Raw genomic sequence first — 18,525 nt, forward strand, 5'->3', positions numbered from 1 at the left:
GTTGGTTGTGCGTCTTTTTTACCGATGCCATTATAACGACACAGATCACTGCCTATTCACGAGTGCCGCAGAAAAAGTGATTGACAGGTGATAATTATGTGTGTATCTTGCCTTTATTCATTTACTGTATGATTTGTTTATGGGTAAAACAAAGACCATGCAAGTCAGGTAGTTTAAACGGTAGGCTACAAATAATTAATTGGTCATTGATTAATTAATTATTCAAAATCGAAAATCGAATCGTGCCTTTAGAATCGAAAATGTAATCGAATCGAGGATTTGGAGGATCGTGACACCCTTAGAAAATACCTTTACTGGATGATAGCGGGATAGAACTTTAAAATACGGGAGAATCCCAGGAAAAACGGGAGTGTTGACAGGTATGCTGTAGAGTGTGCTCCTCTTGTTGCTATATGTGGGCGGAGTAATACACAAGGGTGAAGAGGCTGTACAATTTCTGTTATTTGCGGAATATCGCAAGGCTATCAGCCAATCGGATTCAAGAACCTGACAGAACTGTCGCATAAATATATTGGTGTTCAAGTACTCACTCATATCTATAGACCCACAACGCATATAGATGTCCTGTTGGCCTACAGGTTAATGATCAATCCTCTTAATGCTATATTTACAGATTTAGTGTCCAGTATCGGTGAGCGTTCTCTGTTACAGTTGTACCCTTGTTTAAGTTGTTTAACCTTAAGATGATTGAGCAGAGCTGTAGCTGAACTTACTTTTCATCAGTCATCACAGACAAAGCAGGGGTCCGTTCTTCGTACCTCGCTTAAATGATCTAAGATTATTTGGCAGATGCTGGATCTTTTAATCTTGATAACTGATCTCTCGCTAATTTGGTTCTTCAAACAAGTTCGCGAATCAGATTAGAATGTCTGGATAAACTGATCTGAGATAGCTGATTGTGTTGTGAAGGACAGATCTATCGATCCTCGAAATCATGATCAGCAATGCAACGATTGGCTGACGGCACAGCTGTGTAATGACATCATCTGATTAATATTCAATTATCCATGTGAGCAAAATTACATCAAATTAGCAGTAAACGGTTTGTTAAATATGACACGCAATAACCTTCCACATTTGTGTTGAGTTGCAGGCTTTCCACTTTCATGTGTCAAGAGTATTCATCATGTATTTCAGTGCATATCAGTGTATTTAGTTCTACATTTAGAAAAGATTTTCTTTTTTATAGTAGCCGTTTTTTAATCGGTGTAAAGAATAACTGGTTGTTTACAAAAGCATTTTGATATTGGTAAAGGCGTCTGCAACTATTGTGAAGCATCAAATCACCGGCATATTAACTATCAAAACATGTTCATGACTGCATAAATGTATTATTGCTCTAAAAAAAGTCACATATTGTGCATTTCTATTATACACAATTTGTACTAAGCGATCTAAAAAGTTCATATCAATAAGTTTTCTCTGTGCACCACCAGGTGGCAGTGTTTGTACTTTCATTTCGAGAGTGCAGATTGCATAAGTTTTATTAATATATATAACTTTATTTATTTTATTAATAACTATAACTTATATATATATATATATATATATATATATATATATATATATATATATATATATAGTTTAAAAAATATTTACTCTTTTCCCAAGTGTATATAACTTCTACTGTAAGAAAATATCAGCATTCGGTACATACTTTCTGTATTATATTGTTTGAACTGAGCCGATCTAATCCTGTTTATATAAATTGAACCTGCTCCCGATCAGGTTTAAGCTAGCAGAACTGTTGTCATGACAACAACTCTCGGATCAGCTTTGAAGAACGAAACGATCCTGGATCGTTTCAAATCGTCAATATTTAAATCCAGCTAACTGAGTAATCCACGTACAAAGAACAGACCCCAGGTCAAACACCATTTCTTCTTCTTGATTTCTTTTAAGAAATACCTAAACAAAAAGAATGACTTCAGTCTAAAAAAAAGTAGAATATTAATTAAATGTGCATTTTGTTTTCCGAACCTTCGACCAAAATCTCAACTTGACCAAATTTTTGAAGTACCCTTAGATAAAAAAGGTATACTGTCTACTTTATACAGGCTGATCTCCTCTTTTTTTCTACTACCTCTCTTTCCTTTATTAAACAACAGTGGGAGTCAGACCTCAATCTTGCATTCGAGGATGATACGTGGGACCAGATTTTGTCCCGCGTTCAAACCTCCTCTATCTGAGCACGACATTGCCTTATCCAATTAAAATTTGTTCATCGAATATACTGGACAAAAGTGAGATTGGCAAAAATAACTCAAGACTTGGATCCCATATGTGATCGCTGTAATCAAGCACCTGCAGACTTAATACATATGTTTTGGCTTTGTCCATCAAACACTTCTTTTTGGCTATCAACTTTCAAGTGTTTTTCTTTTGCGACAAAGAAACACATCGAACCATGGCCTCTGATTGCACTTTTTGGGCTTTCCCAGAATATAATATAGCCCTTGCATTTTTGACATTGTTAGCAGATATATACAATATATAAATAATATATAAATATAGACGTTATATTCTGTTATTATGGAAACAAAAATTTCATCCGAGTTTTGACAACTGGTTGCGAGATGCAATGAGCTTCATCCACTTGGAAAAATTAGGTTTACAATAAATGGCAATACTAGGGCTTTTTCTGAAACATTCTGAAATCCCATTTAGATTATTTTTTCTGAGCATGTCACATGATTAGGTACTTTAAAGGGCCATGAAACCCCCTCGTTTCAGCAGGGTGTTTTCACACCTCTACTTTGGAAAAATGTCAGAAAAGTGGGCGTGTCCAGCTCTGTTTAGGGGGGAGTGTCGGAGAAAAAAAAGAGGCATGGTATGGAAGTGTCTATTTGGGCACGCGCGAGTTTCAGAGTCAACACACACACACACACACACACAGGGGAGAAAGTGATGGTGTTTACATGGACATCTGTAGTCGAATTATTTGCCAAATTATTAAATGGTGGACTTTAACTGCAGTTTGGCTCTTTCATTCAGGAAATTCATTCATGTCCCTCCCGACAAACGAGATATTTGATTCGAGGAACTGCTCTAAGCGTGTATTTTTCATGCTATGTTTGATACCGCACGGCGAATGAGAGAAAAAAAACCCTCAGCATTTCCCAGAAACTTAGATGCACTCGGCAGGTAGCGTCAGAAAGCCGCGCGTGTTATTCCGGTCACAAAATGCGGTGAAAATCCTACACGAGGTTAAAGTTTGGTTGTTGTGCTAACATGTTTACACTCGGTGTAATAGTTAGTTTGATACGAACAAACTGAGTAAACAAAGAGCACTGGTCGCTCACTTACCAAATCTGTAGAGACAGGACAATCACCAGCAACTAGAGCCGCGTCTTTATTAAGAGAAGACTACAAGCGAATCCGGATCTCAGCGTTTGCAGATGAGAACAGCTCTCAGGTAAACAATGTTCCTCCTTAGACACGTAAGTTATTGTTGTCGAGCGTTGCGTACACTGTTAATCCACACGTGACGCCAGCTGCGCTCTCACTGCAGCAAACTATAAAAGCAACACTTCACGCTTGTTTTGCCAACACATCATGGCGTCTCTGTCGTCTACACTGTGACAGTAATGAATATTAATGAAGTTGCACAATAGAGCGCACTGATTGGTTTGAACCAAGTCTTACTCAAGCATTAATGCAGCACACTGTAAGACGTAATAAGACACACTCTGGCACAGACGTCCAGTCTGCACGCTGGAATATACACTATTATCTCATGGCCGTGACGCAGCTTCAAAAATTCGTTTCAAACCGGAAGTACAAATTTGCTTGAAATAACGCAAAAACAACCAATGTACACTTTTTAGTGAGATATGTGTCCTAATAGTGTTTTTAGCAGTGTGGGACACATATACGACTGTCCCACTGACGTGACCCTTTAAAAATACCCGAGGACTCAATTTTTAATAATTTTGGGTTATTTATTTATTTATTTATTTATATATATATATATATTTATTTATTTATTTAATTTATTCATTTTATTTACTTAATTGTTTTTATTTATTTTATTATTATTTTGTTATTATCAAGAGTAAAAAAAAATGTCTTCTTTCTTTAAATGATAAATGTAATTTCAACTTGTGTAAAGAGTAGGGGTGGGAATAATATTTGTTTAAATTTCTCAGTTAAAATACTTTGTTAAATCTAAAAAGTTTAATTAACAAAAAAATAAAAATAAATTTGCATTTTGGTGGTTAAAGGGATAGTTCACCCAAAAAATGAATATTCTGATTTCATTTGCTCACCTTTTACTTGTACTTTTCAAACCCATTTGACTTACTTCTGCCGAACACAATTCAATTGATTCTGGGATCCATTTGCTTCCATAGTATGTTTAGCGAACTCAAATTAAATGCAATTTATCTTCTTTGTCTAATAGAAGAAGGTATAACTCCTAAAGTACCAAAGAACTCCTAAAGTACCACATGAGGGAGAGTAAATAATGCTGTCATTTTGATTTGTGAGTGAACTACCCCTTGGCATGGACAAAATAAATGTTCAAACGGATTTGATTCAATTCGCTATTCAAGATGCTCCTCTTATTGTAAGCCAAGTTTGTAATGATCTGTTTTGTAATCAATGCACCGATGATTGACAACAAACAATCCGATGAACGTGTCTTAGATTAGATTCTCAATCCAATCAATTCGGTTAGCCAGCTTAACAAAGCAGAAAAAGGAGAACTGCTTACGCACTATAAGAAAGAGTTGGGATGCAAGTTGTTCTTGGAGAGCAAAAGTTCTGTCAGATTAAACCTGGTAATAGGCTTTAACGCAAAGGCATTAATGCAAGTGTCATGAGGTCGACCCATTCACTCTTACAAGTCCAAAGGTCAGTAAAGTGATGTTCATGGGACAGTGTTAAGTATAGTCCAGCTTTCTGTCGCAAGCTCTAGGTCTGATGAATTCACACCAATTATAGACTTGGAGTGCTCGAAAAGAGGAAAAGTGTCTCTCGCTTGTGAACTTTAGCACATCTCCTGATGCTGCATTATGGATCGCTGTGCCTTCTGTGCTGCAGTCCACATTAATACAGCTTCACTGCACTGGACTCTTACACGTCCAGCAATAATCCATGAATCCTTCAGCTTTATTTAGGGCTACACAATATGCAGTTGAAGCCGGAGTTATTAGCCCCCTGAATTTTTCCCCAATTTCTGTTTAAGGGAAATATTTTTCAACACATTTGTAAACATAATAGTTTTAATAACTCATTTCTAATAACTGATTTTTTTTCTCTTTGCCATGATGACAGTAAATAATATTTAACTAGATACTTTTCAAGTCACTATTCAGCTTAACGTGAAAATATAAAGGCTTGACTCGGTTAATTAGGCAAGTCATTGTATAACAGTGGTTTGTTCTGTAGACAATCAAAAAAAATATTGCTTAAGGGGGCTAATAATATTTAATATTGAATAATATTACAATTTAAACTACTTTTGTTGTAGCCGAAATAAAACTAATAAGATTTTCTCTAGAAGAAAAAATATTATTGGACATACTGTGAAAAAAATGGTGCATTATATTTGAAAATTTTTATTTTTTTTACAGGAGAGCTAAGAATATTGACTTTAATTAGGGCTGGACTATAAAATCGCAATTTATTAACTGTACAGTAGGGATGCAACAATACAGTTAGCCCACGGTTCAATACATACCTCGGTTTTTTAACACTGTTTTGGGTTTGGTTCTTATGGCTTGACATGTTTTTATTTTTTTATTCATTCTAGAGGGAATAGGAACAGTAAGAGGTTAAGGAGGAAAAAAATAAAAACGATTTATTGCAATACTCATTTTGTTTTACTTTAAAAGCCAAGAAAGGTACACAAGTTCCTAGTGTATTGTTCATTTATTTTCTTGTCGGCTTAGTCCCTTTATTAATCTGGGGACGTCACAGCGGAGTAAACTGCCAACTTGTCCAGCAAGTTTTTACGTAGCGGATGCCCTTCCAGCCGCAACCCATCTCTGGGAAACATCCACACACATACACACTCATACACTATGGAGAATTTAGCCTTCCCAATTCACCTGTACCGCATGTCTTTGGACGGTGGGGGAAACAGGAGCACCCGGAGGAAACCCACGCGAACGCAGGGAGAACATGCAAACTCCACACAGAAACGCCAACTGAGCCGAGGCTCGACCCAGTGACCTTCTTGCTGTGAGGCGAACGTGCCACCCACTTCGCTTCTGCGTCACCCTAGTGTATTGTTTATTAAAAAAAATAAAAAAAAGTAACACTGAAATTTCACAGCTGCTGGTAGCCCATGTACAAACTGGGGAACACATACATCCTACACTTTGAAAATAAACATACATGTGAAGCTAATAAAGTAAAACTGGCCACTTCAAATAACATATTTGTACTTAATTAAGATGGTTTAATTATGTTTACTTATCTCGGTGCTGAAAAAATGCTTGTAGTCATGCATTTATACAGCTGCATGCTGTTTGTGTTGCTCTGTAACAGCACTTCCGAAATGCCAGCTGAAGGTTTTTATTTTACTGTGTTGAGTTTCTTCTCTAGTATTTTTGTTTTTATTTTTCTGAATGCTACCTTAATGTGCAAGTAGCTAAAACTCGCTCATTCAGAGGTGGAAACTGGCGGATGTGTAACAATTTAGTCATGCTCCACACTTGTAAACACTCGCTCCATTGGGCTCTAGGCTTTCAGCAACGCCCACACTCGCCAAGCCGACCAATCACAGAGCTTATGCTATGTGTCGTTGCGACATGTAATTACATTTTTGGTGCACGTCAGCGTTGGTGTCAGCCACGGCGAGGGCTATGTGACCACACGAAGGCTGCGCCAGACCATACGCCTGCGCTTGCCGCAAAAGTATAAACCAGCCTTTAAGGTGAACAAATAATCTGTGCAAATGAATCCAGTGAAAAAAGTTTTGGTTTATTTAATCATAGTCTAAGCATCTGCTTCCGTATTTCGAGTGGTCGGTCCTTTTCCGATGACCTCAGTTTGACTCTTCAGCTACAACTTTAAGCACGTCCCTCTTACTGTTAGTTTGCCATGATTGAATGATGTGCGAAATTAAAGAGCCACCACTACTCAATATTGAGTTTCAGTTCGTAGTTCATCAACATACTTTAAATAAAAGTCTCAGAAACTTCCAGTTCATGCAGAAAGATTTCTTATTATACACTACCTGACAAAAGTCTTGTGGTCGATCCCAGTTGTAAAAGCAACAAATCATAACTTGGCTTCTAGTTGATCATTTGGAAATGTGGCAGAAGGTAGAATTTTCAGATGAATCATCTGTTGAACTGCATGGTTCAGGATTGGCCAGCCCAGTCACCAGATGTAAACATTATTGAGCATGTCTGGGGTAAGATGGAGGAGGCATTGAAGGTGAATCCAAGGTATCTTGATGAACTCAAAGTCCTGCAAGAACGCTTTCTTTGCCATTCCAGATGACTTTATTAATAAGTGATTTGAGTCATTGTAGAGATGTATGGATGCAGTCCTCCAAGCTCATGATGGAGTCAGACACAATATTCATTCTGTTTGCACTGCAGCATGACTTTATTTTCTATACTGGAGATTATTTCTGTTCTTTCATATAAGCCACTTCTGACACCAAATGATCAACTAGAAGTCAAGTTCATATTTGTTATATAAAACATGGATAAGCAGCAAGACTTTTGTCAGGTAGTGCATTTACGTGTGTGTGTGTGTGTGTGTGTGTGTGTGTGTGTGTGTGTGTGTGTGTGTGTGTGTGTGTGTGTGTGTGTGTGTGTGTGTGTGTGTGTGTGTGTGTGTGTGTGTGTGTGTGTGTGTAATGAAGACTATACAGTGTTATTTTACATTTCATTATTCCATTTGTGTTCCTAAATACTGTTTGACTTGCCTAAAACTGTAAAGTAATGTTTATTTGATGCATATCTTTGCTCTACTGTACTTATTAATGCTTGTGATTGGTTTATTAGACCAGTGGTACCGCCTGCATCCGTACGGCTGTACGCATTGTGCATACCTAAATCTTTCAAATCTTTCTTTACTTTTTTATAGAATTTAGTTTGAAAGTATTAATGGCACTGTAGCTGTCCAAGGGACTGTTGTATGATTTAAATTATAGCCTATATATGCATAAATAAACATTTGTAAGTCATTTGTAGTCGCTTTGAATAAAAGCGTCTGCTAAATGACAATGTAAATGTAAATAAACAAGTCAAATTAATGAATAAATAAATAAAATAAATATGCATTCTTAAATGTCGGTATTGTTTTTACTCAAATAATAATAAATAATAATAATAATAATAACTAAAAATAAAATGTTTTATAAAAATAAAATGAGCAATTTTTACAATTTTTTTACGATTCAATTAAATATAAGTTGGACATTTATGGGGCCATGAAACATGTTTCAGTGTTTGTTTGTTTTTATTCTCTGTGATCTTTAATCCATACTGGATAGCTACGCAAAATATTTTCTAAAATGTGAAGCAGGAATTTGTCTATAGCTTTAATTATGAAGACAATAAAATATTCAAAATAACAAAAATAAAATCATAAAAATACAATTTCTAAATTGTAAAAAAAATATTTGTTTTTATTTCACTTGATGCATTCGTTATTAAATGTTTGAATACTGAAATAACAGCCATCAGAAGTGGACGGGGTGGTGCTGGATTTGTGCGTACCTTGGAATAAAATCCTGCAGGCGCCCCTGTATTATACTACTGTTTATTATAGCAAAGGCACTGTCCTACAAAATCATCCCAATTACTCTAAAAAATTATATATTTTTCCCTAAATAGATTCATTCAAGTCATCTGGTGAAATTATACTCGATATCTCAATATGTATTACAGAAAAAATAAATCTATGCAATGTCAGTTTTTCACCAAATATCATGCAGCCCTATCTCCATAAAAAAAAGATGGTTTGATGCATAACTTGACTTGTATTATTAGTCAAAAATCTTGTTCACCAACTTATGTTAATCTACAATAAAAATGTTTGCCTAGAGCTCCAAAATGTGTTATTTCATTACTGAATAGACCGGTGTTCCTACAAAATTGTCTGTTTTTTGTTTTAATTGTGAAAAGCTAAAAGCCGAGCACTCAGTTCTGTAGTTGAACTGCATGTTGCAGACCAATTATCTACACAGCCCAATGGACAGAGCAAAGTGGGTTGATTTTACTTGCGGAATGATCTTGACTACAGAGCCCAGACCAATGAACTGTGTGTGTGTGTGTGTGTGTGTGTGTGTGTTGTTCAGTTGGGTTCAGTTCTTCTTTTTCTATTTTCTGTAAAGCTGTTTTAGATTAGGGGCTGTATTTGTTCAAATCGAGGATTAGTCAAATTAGAAAGCTTTTTCTGAATACTTATGTACTACTAATGTACAGGCATTTATAGATTTACACATTAAAAAACAAACAAATAAAAGTAACATAACAAACGTCCCCAAAATTCATTTCCCCTTTGCGACTTTAACAGAATAGACATAACGCTAAATAATTTGGTCTAAATTTTGCAGGACACCGGCCCTCCAGGACTGAGTTTGGACCCCCCTGATACAGACAAAGTAAACCCCTATTGTCAGTACAGCTTCTAGAGGGTGCACATCGGGTGTTGGAAGTTGGAAGTAACGCACACCAGACATGCACATTCGCATGTTATTTAATATAAAACTATGCAGATGGCGCTCTAGCGTGGGCAGAAATATGAACAGTGTCCCGAGTTGTAGCTGGGGGCCACGGACAGCTGCTAAATTGTGGCATCATGCGTACCCTGAGAGAAATCTGTGTTGAGCAGTGAATCCAGTGTGCGACACCCAACCCCCCCCCCCCCCCCTCTTCAAAAAATAAATAAATATAAAAATAAAAAAATAAATCACTTTTATTGTCACATCATCAACAGTACGTGTGCTATATGAGTGAAAAGCTTAGGTGCTGGCTCCAGACAGTGCAAAATACAACGACATTGCAAAATACAGACAATGCAAATACAACGACAAGTCTAAAGACAATATTCTAACCCATTTTGGGAATTGACAATAAAGGTTTTTGAAGTTGAAATTAAAACTTTGGTGTTGTATCTGATGTGAAAGGTATGGTTACTACAAGGTAACCAATCATGAACATGAAAAGATCATTTATCTATATCAATGGGATTTCAAAATACTGGAATGATTTAGAAATTTGTCATCATTTACTCACTCGTTACTTGTTTCATACCAGTTTTTTTCCTGTTGGAAACAAAATAAGATGTATTGAAGAGTGTTGGAAACTTGTAACCGTCGACTTCCCTAGTAGAAAGAACAAATACTATGCAAATCAATGATTACCAGCATTTTTCAGTATATCTTCCTTCGTGTTTAACAAAAGAAAGTCAAACCGGTTTGGAAAAAGTAAAGAGTTAGTAAATGATGGCCAACGAATTAATACATTTTTGGGTGAACTATCCATTTTAGGTAACCCCCTAATTCTAAGAAATGTTAAAGTTCTAAACATGTATAAAAGGGAGACAGAAAGCATATTTTTTTAAGCTATACACATGAACTCTATTGGTCAAAGGGACCACATGACTCCTCAATCTCTGGATAAAGCAATCAAGTCATAGTGGCATTGTCCCTCACTGCATATTGTGCTTCACTGAGTCAGAGACTATTGAGGCTTGAACATTTGACCATTATTTTGCTCCTTAATGGTCAGATAGTTAATGTTAAGTGTTTCAGGCATGTCCAATGATGCATGGGCTAACCTTCTACTCCTCTCTTTTCACAGAACTCAATACGGCATAACCTGTCGCTCCATAGTCGCTTTGTCAGAGTCCAAAATGAAGGAACAGGAAAGAGTTCATGGTGGATGGTCAACCCTGATGGTGGAAAAGGGGGCAAAGCTCCACGCAGGCGTGCAGTATCAATGGACAACAGTAATAAGCTCATCAAGAGTGCCCGTGGCCGTGCCGCAAAGAAGAAAGCCGCTCTGCAGGCATCCCAGGACGGAAGCTCTGAGAGTTCCTCCAGTCTGTCCAAATGGACCGGCAGCCCTACGTCCCGTAGTAGTGACGAGCTAGATGCTTGGACAGATTTTCGTTCTCGCACTAATTCTAATGCCAGCACCCTCAGTGGACGTCTTTCCCCAATTCTAGCCAACCTGGAGGTGGATGAAGTTCCCGATGATGACTCTCCCCTTTCACCCATGCTGTACTCCAGCCCCAGCAGTATGTCTCCGTCCACTGGGCTCACCGAACTGCCCCGTCTAGCTGACCTTGCAGGAACTATGAACCTCAACGATGGCCTCTCTGACAACCTAATGGATGACCTTCTGGACAACATCAGCTTGACGGCTTCACAGTCTCCGGGCCAAGATGAGAGTGGAGCCAACCTACAGGGAAGCCCTGTGTTTACCTTCAGCTGCTCTGGGAGCAGTCTGGCAATTCCCTCCGGCAGCTATGGCACCAACTCCCTGTTTAGCCCTCCATCAGTCACTGGGCTGAGACAGTCTCCAATGCAAACCATCCAGGAAAACAAGCAGGCAACATTCTCCTGCGGTTCCCTCTTTAGTGAGCAGAGTCTGCAGGATTTGCTCAGCTCTGAGTCCAGTAGTCGCAGTGATGTCCTTCTTACCCAATCTGACCCGCTTATGTCTCAAGCCAGTGCCTCCGTTTCCTCTCAGAATGCTCGTCGCATTTTGTTGCGTAATGACCCCATGATGTCCAACCAGGCTGGGCCTGCAGGACAAGCAGGGCTCAAAAAGGCATCGCCATCTGGATGGCGGATGAACTGCGTCCCGAGCAGCGAGTCAGACTACCAAAGCTTGATGAAGCAACTCCAACAGTCTCCCTTCAGAAGCACATCTATGCAGCTCAACTCCTCCGATTCATTGTTGGCAGGTCTCAACGGCAGCGTGACCTCTGCTCAGTCGGTGTCTCAGGACCGTTTCTCATCTGACTTGGATCTTGAGGCATTCAGTGGCAGTTTCGATTGCGATATGGACATCATAACCCGCAACGATCTGATGGATGCCGAAGGCCTGGAGCTCAGCTTTGATTCCCATCTCATCTCCTCTCAGAATGCTAACCTGACTTCAGGGAGCTTCTCCAGAACCAAACGAACCTCCTCCCAAAGCTGGGTGCCAGGCTGATCCAGGCCCAGGAATGTAGGGACGGGGCAGAACACCGCATTTGAGCCAACTGTCCACTGTAAAGCAACTGTATATTATGCTGTAGAAAAGCTATTTGACATCCATTGGAATGAGTTTGAGTTAACGTCAATGATTTACCCAGTCGGTGTTGTAGTTTTGTGGCTGTATGTTTTGTATTGTCATGATTGAGGCTGGTTTGATGGACGGATAAAGAGTTCCAACAGAATTAACCTTGCTTTAGGTGCTGCAGGTTACTCTGTTTGCCAATGACAAGGTATTGAACTCTGCTCGAGTATGGTAAGTGGAGGACTGTAGAGAGAACTTGGCTTGAGCCAACAGTACTTCCCTTAGTCTATCTAGAATAAAAATCTTTAAAATAACGCTTCTCTTTTTTTGAAAATAGGCTCGTTTTACTTCTTCTAGAGCTGATCTCCAGGTCTGGCAGGAGCACTTTTCGCTTGGCTTAGCATACATCATTGACAATGCGTAATACAGTTGCGCCTGCTGCAGCCATTCTTGTTTTTTACAGTGGATGAGAGTATAGTTCCTAATCCAGGCATGTCCAAACTCGGTCCTGGAGGGCCGGTGTCCTGCAAAGTTTAGTTCCAACCCCAATCAGACACACCTGGGCTAGCTAATCAAGCTCTTACTAGGCTTTCTAGAAACATCCTTGCAGGTGTGTTGAGGCAAGTTGGAGCTAAAATCTGCAGAACAGGACAGAGTTTGGACACCACTGTCCTTGCCATATCTACCTACACTCTCAGAAATAAAGGTACGCGAGTTGTCACTAGGGTGGTACATTTTCAAAAGGTACATATTTGTACTGAAAGGGTTCATATTGGTACCTCAAAAATATATATTAGTACCTAATTTTTTAAAAGTATTTTAGGTACTAATATGTACCCTTGAGGTATTAAAATGGACCTTTTAGGTACACATTTGTACCATTTGAAAAGGTACCACCCTAGTGACAGCTCACATACCTTTTATTTCTGAGAGTGCAGAAAATGGTAGAATTTAAATTTTACGCCTGTCTTGGTGCACAATGTAACAACAGAAGAGTCCGTATAAATTTTAGATGGGAAAATTATCTGTTGGATCATTTTTCAGTGAGAGGCTAATGGTCTATTCAATGATCTATGCTAGGCTAAGCTAAAAGTGCTCCTGCCAGACCTGGAGATGAGCTGAATGGATTCAAAAATGGTAAAAAACAAACAACTGTTTAACTGTAGGGGAGTTGTAAAATGAGCATATTTTGAATAGTGTATGAGGGTGCCTACAAACTGGAGAAAGCTTTCATGAATCCAAGCTTTGAAACCAAATGAGATTGGTGAATTCTCATTGGGTTGGGCAGCTGTTGACAACCATGTCATATAGCATTAAAGCAGAAATGAAAATGTTGTCACTTCAGCGTTTTTCCTCGTCACCATTGCAATACTTGATCCCCATTGAAGTCAAGTCAACTCTAGTCTGTAGGTGCCTATAGTTTGTGGTAACTTCTCGTAACTTGTGATCAAGATGAGTAGATTTCTAGTCCTCGCATCTAAACAAACACCTGCCTTTTGCCAAACTAGTCCTCAGGACAACTGCAAAAATGGCCTGTTTACAACACAAACTCTTGAGAATTCTGTTGTCTGAAAAATGGCCACGAATTACGTAATTTCTCCAGTCATTTTATTTTTTCTTGTGGAACTATTAAAAAAAAAAAAGGGAAGAGGTTGTGTTATTCGTGAAACCAGTGATGATCATAATGTATCCTTGACTCCTTTTGCGGGAAAGTGAATAATGATATGATGATAAGCTATGTATTTAGTGTTCTGCTGTATGAAACTAGTCAGTGTTTCCTATGGATTTCCTAACACAACCTGTGCATTTATCCGAGTTCTTGAGCATCACCGTATTCACTTCCAATGTTAGCCATTTTAGGATAGATTATAAGCTATATATTTGTATTTATGTATGCGTGTGTATATACACACACAGACACTGGGCCTCCTTCATGAAGTATGAGTAGCTTTCCGAACAATTTGCTCCAATTTGTAAGCCGTTCTTCAGTTGTTACATTCAGTGCAGTTAGTGTTTGTGTGCATGCACTGTACACTATATATGTGTGTATACATGCATGCAACCATTTACCTTAGAATAGGTTTACCAGTTTTCTGTGTAAATCATAGACTATGCTTACATTTCATGATGGAGACCAGTAATGCTTACAGTATGTGTGTGTGTATATACACAGACAGGTCTTGAATTCATATTAACAGATCTAAATTTTTGGAGTGCTGATTAAGGGCCACTAGATGTTTGTGTGTTTGTAGCAGGAAAAAGAAAAATGAAGCTATGAGCATTTGGTGCTAAGTGAAATTGTGTTGGGTCAGTTTATACGGCTAGCATTTATGTGTACGTATCTACACAATGGCGAGTGCTAGTAGAAAGTGTGTGACGGCGGTGTGTTTTAAGCATTGTAATAGTTTTAAAAATGAAAGGCAGCCACTTTTTAGTATTACAGCCTGTACGGATAAGCTATGTAAGGAAGCACCTACGTTGTACTGTATTTCTCTGTTGATCTTGAACATGCCAGACAACCAAATTTGAGGCTAATGAAAAAAAGTAACGCAGCTGTTGAGTTTGATGAATTAGTAGTGCCATTCAGGGACGGCTTGCAGACGTTTGCGTAGGTATGTTGTTTTAACATCAGTCTCGAATGTACCTTTCGTTGAGGTCATCTTCACACCCAGAGTTTCCATAAGCCTCTTAAGCACTGATTTTTATAATCTGCTTTTTATAATCAGCTGGAGTTACCGATTTTAAGATGGCTATAAAAAGTCGATTGTGCTGTTTACACCTTTTGTTTACTTCATTTTGCGTTTAACATTTTAGATAAACGTCTGTTGTGTTTTCGGGTAACTCTCACAAGAACTACTATGATTTTCATTCGGGGTTAGAGGGAATTAACACAAACTGTGTTAGCGTAATATGCGTGTGTACCTCCTTACACCACAATCGGCCGCTAGTTACCATCCACTCGATGTTTGCTTGACTTTACCTATGTATTTACATTTTGGATCATGTAAACAAGGTAGTGTAAGGCAAGGTGCATGTAAATAAAGCTTGTACAACACGATATACATATCTGCAGTCTTTATTTTAACTGATCACCAGAGTGGACCAAAACTATTTTTCTTCTTACAAACCACATGAGGTCACAGTGTGTTTACACTCATTTCATTCATTCATTCATTTTCTTGTCGGCTTAGTCCTTTTGTTAATCCGGGGTCGCCACAGCGGAATGAACCGCCAACTTATCCAGCAAGTTTTTACGCAGCGGATGCCCTTCCAGCCGCAACCCATCTCTGGGAAACATCCACACACACATTCACACTCACACTCATTCACTATGGACAATTTGGCCCACCCAATTCACCTGTACCGCATGTCTTTGGACTGTAGGGGAAACCAGAGCACCCGGAGGAAACCCACGCGAAGGCAGGGAGAACATGCAAACTCCACACACAGAAACACCAACTGGGCCAAGGTTCGAACCAGCGACCTTCTTGCTGTGAGGCGACAGCTCTACCTACTGCGCCACTGCCTCGCCTGTGTGTTTACACTAAAGACTGTAAAAGATATGGACAAGAGCTGCGTCCCAAATCACATAAGCTGCGTCCCAAATCGCATACTTATGCACTATTCTACGCCATTTTGTAATATAAATAGTGTAAGTAGTGTGTTCACTCTGAAAATTCTAAAAATAATAAGTGTACTTTAATTACCCGGATGATGCACTCATTTAGTCGCTAAAATGAAGTGTGTAATGATGGACACTTCACGCACTCAACGACCGCAGGTTTGCTTACGTAGCGGAAGGGGCGGAGCTATCGGACGCACATGTTGAATAACTTTATATGTTTTGGATGGTGAAAGCAAAATTCTCCTACGACAGTGATTATAGCGCCTCCCGATGGTAAATGCGGCAATACTTACGGCAACCGTCAAACGTCATCAGGGAAACGGTTTGAATTTCCGCTTAGTAAAAAAAACATTAGTGTGCCATTTGGGACAACACTACATACATGTACTATCCTGTTGAGTGTGTAAGTACATAAGTGCATAAGTGTGCCATTTGGGACGCAGCTATACTTATGCACTATTCTACGCTATTTTGTAGTATAAATAGTGTAAGCAGTACGTTCACACTGAAAAAATGAAGAGTGTAATGATGGGTTTTCGCACTCAACAGCTGCGTCTCAAATGGCACACTATGCACTCATGCACTATGTACTTATGCACTTACACACTCAACAGCAAAGTATATGTATGTAGTGTTGTCCCAAATGGAGCACTAATGTTATTTTACTAAGCGGATATTCAAAGCGTTTCCCTGATGACGTATGACGGTTGCCAAATCAGTGAAATAAACGACCGAATTATCAAATAATACCTGCCATGAGTATTACCGCATTCACTATTGGGAGGCGCTATAATCACTCTCGTAGGAGAATTTTGCTTTCACCATCCAAAATAAATAAAGTTATCCAACATGTGCGTCCGATTGCTTCGCCTCCCTTGCTACAGTACGTGAGCAAACCTGCGGTCGTTGAGTGTGTAAAGTGTCTATTACTACACACTTCATTTTACCGGCTGAATGAGTGCATCATCCGGGTAATTAAAGTGCACTTATTTTCAGTTTTCAGTGTGAATGCACTACTTACACTATTTATACTACAAAATGGTGTAGAATAGTGCAGAAGTTTGCGATTTGGGACGCAGCTAATGACCGCAGTTTTGCTCACGTAGTGGAAGGTGCGGAGCTGTCGGGCGCACATGTTGAATAACTTTATTTATTTTGTATGGTGAAAGAGAAATTCTCCTATGAGAGTGATTATAGTGCCTCCCGATGGTGAATGCGGTAATACTCATGGCAGGTATTATTTGATTGTTTGGTCATTTAGTTTTCTGATTTGGCAACCGTCAAACGTCATCAAGGAAACGGTTTGAATTTTCGCTTTGTAAAATATAATTAGTGTGCCATTTGGGACAACACTACATACATATATTGTGCTATTGAGTGTGTTAGTACATAGTGCATGAGTGTATAGTGTGCCATTTGAAACGCAGCTGTAGTGTCTGTGACGTCGCTCATAGGTTTCTGAAGAACTCAAAAGAAGCTATTAGTAGGCGTGACCAACCGTCGCCACTTTGTTCGTGTGTCATCGCACCGCCCCGGGAACAAAAAACAAGGGCAAAGAGGTGGAATGTGAGCGGAGCTACAGACGCCTGCTAGCATTTTGCTTAATACTTTATTACCTGCGACTTTGGTGTTCTGACCACATGTGCTTGGTTGTATACTATATCTTTATATAAGATATACTATAAGGGCGCACTCACACTATGCTATCCGAACCGTGCCCAGGCCCGTTTCCTGGATCGTTTGAGAAGTTCGAGTGCACTGAATCAGGCTTAGGCATGGTTGTCTTGGTTGTCTTCAGCACAAGGACTTTATGATTGTTTATGAGCGTCAAAAGTAGCGGATCTGTTCAGCGAAATATTTTAATGTGTGTCACTGCATATCAAACGACTAAAACAATATAACTAAAGAAATCTTTGTTATGCTGAGCGAAAGCGCTTACTGAACAGTGCATCACCGATGAACGTGCCTAGGCCCGAATGTAATGTGAGTGCGGGCCGTCAGGGGAGACGGGAGAGAGGACAAGCGTTCTTTGACCTGGTTCAAGGCAACTGTACATCGTGTGAGTACGAAGTCTGATATAGTATACAACTATATGTAAGTGTTTAGACTTTTAAAATCACTGCTGTGATACACTGAGCAACTAGGCATTGTTAAAGACCAAAGAATTATCTAAAGTGACATTTTTGAAAGAAAGGTATTTTATTTATTAGCTAATAACCATATCATTACATATAAAATGAAACTTTTTAACCCAATTTATAGGAGCCTGATAGAAAATGCTCATTTACAAGAAAAGAGATCTGATGGATTTAGAAGGTTTTGCATCTGAATTCTTCATGTGTTTTATGTGCCTTGAATGTGTTTATGCCAATGTAAATCCTGTTGTAGAATCATTATATAAATAGGCATAAATTAAGTCTTAAAATAACAATATCACTTACCGCAATAATTTATATGACAATATATCTTTTAACACAAAATACTTCAAGTTGAAGACAGAATTATTAGCCCCCTTTGAATTTTATCTTTAATTATATCCCAAATGATGTTTAACAGAGCAAGAAAAATACACAGTATGTCTGATCATATTTTTCTTCTAGATAAAGTCTTATTTGTTTTATTTTGGCTAGAATAAAAATAGTTTTTAATTTTTTAAACACCATTTTAGGGACAAAATTA

The 18,525-nt window shown here is 38.7% G+C and overlaps 1 protein-coding gene across 3 annotated transcripts in view; it reads left to right on the top strand.

Moving 5' to 3' along the window:
* Positions 1-15,279, top strand: part of foxo3a (forkhead box O3A) — a 22,599-nt gene extending 7,320 nt beyond the window's left edge. Inside the window, exons 2-3 of one of the 3 annotated variants that reach the window (XM_087288978.1) lie at positions 10,794-12,711; positions 12,871-15,279. In XM_087288978.1, coding sequence (XP_087145104.1) covers positions 10,794-12,155 — 1,362 coding nt within the window. In that variant the 3' untranslated portion in view covers positions 12,156-12,711; positions 12,871-15,279. 3 annotated transcript variants of the gene reach the window in all.
* The last annotated feature ends 3,246 nt before the right edge of the window (positions 15,280-18,525 follow it).

Source organism: Danio rerio, chromosome 17, assembly GCF_052040795.2.
Source record: "Danio rerio strain M-AB ecotype USA chromosome 17, GRCz13ab, whole genome shotgun sequence".
NCBI classification, from domain to species: domain Eukaryota; kingdom Metazoa; phylum Chordata; class Actinopteri; order Cypriniformes; family Danionidae; genus Danio; species Danio rerio.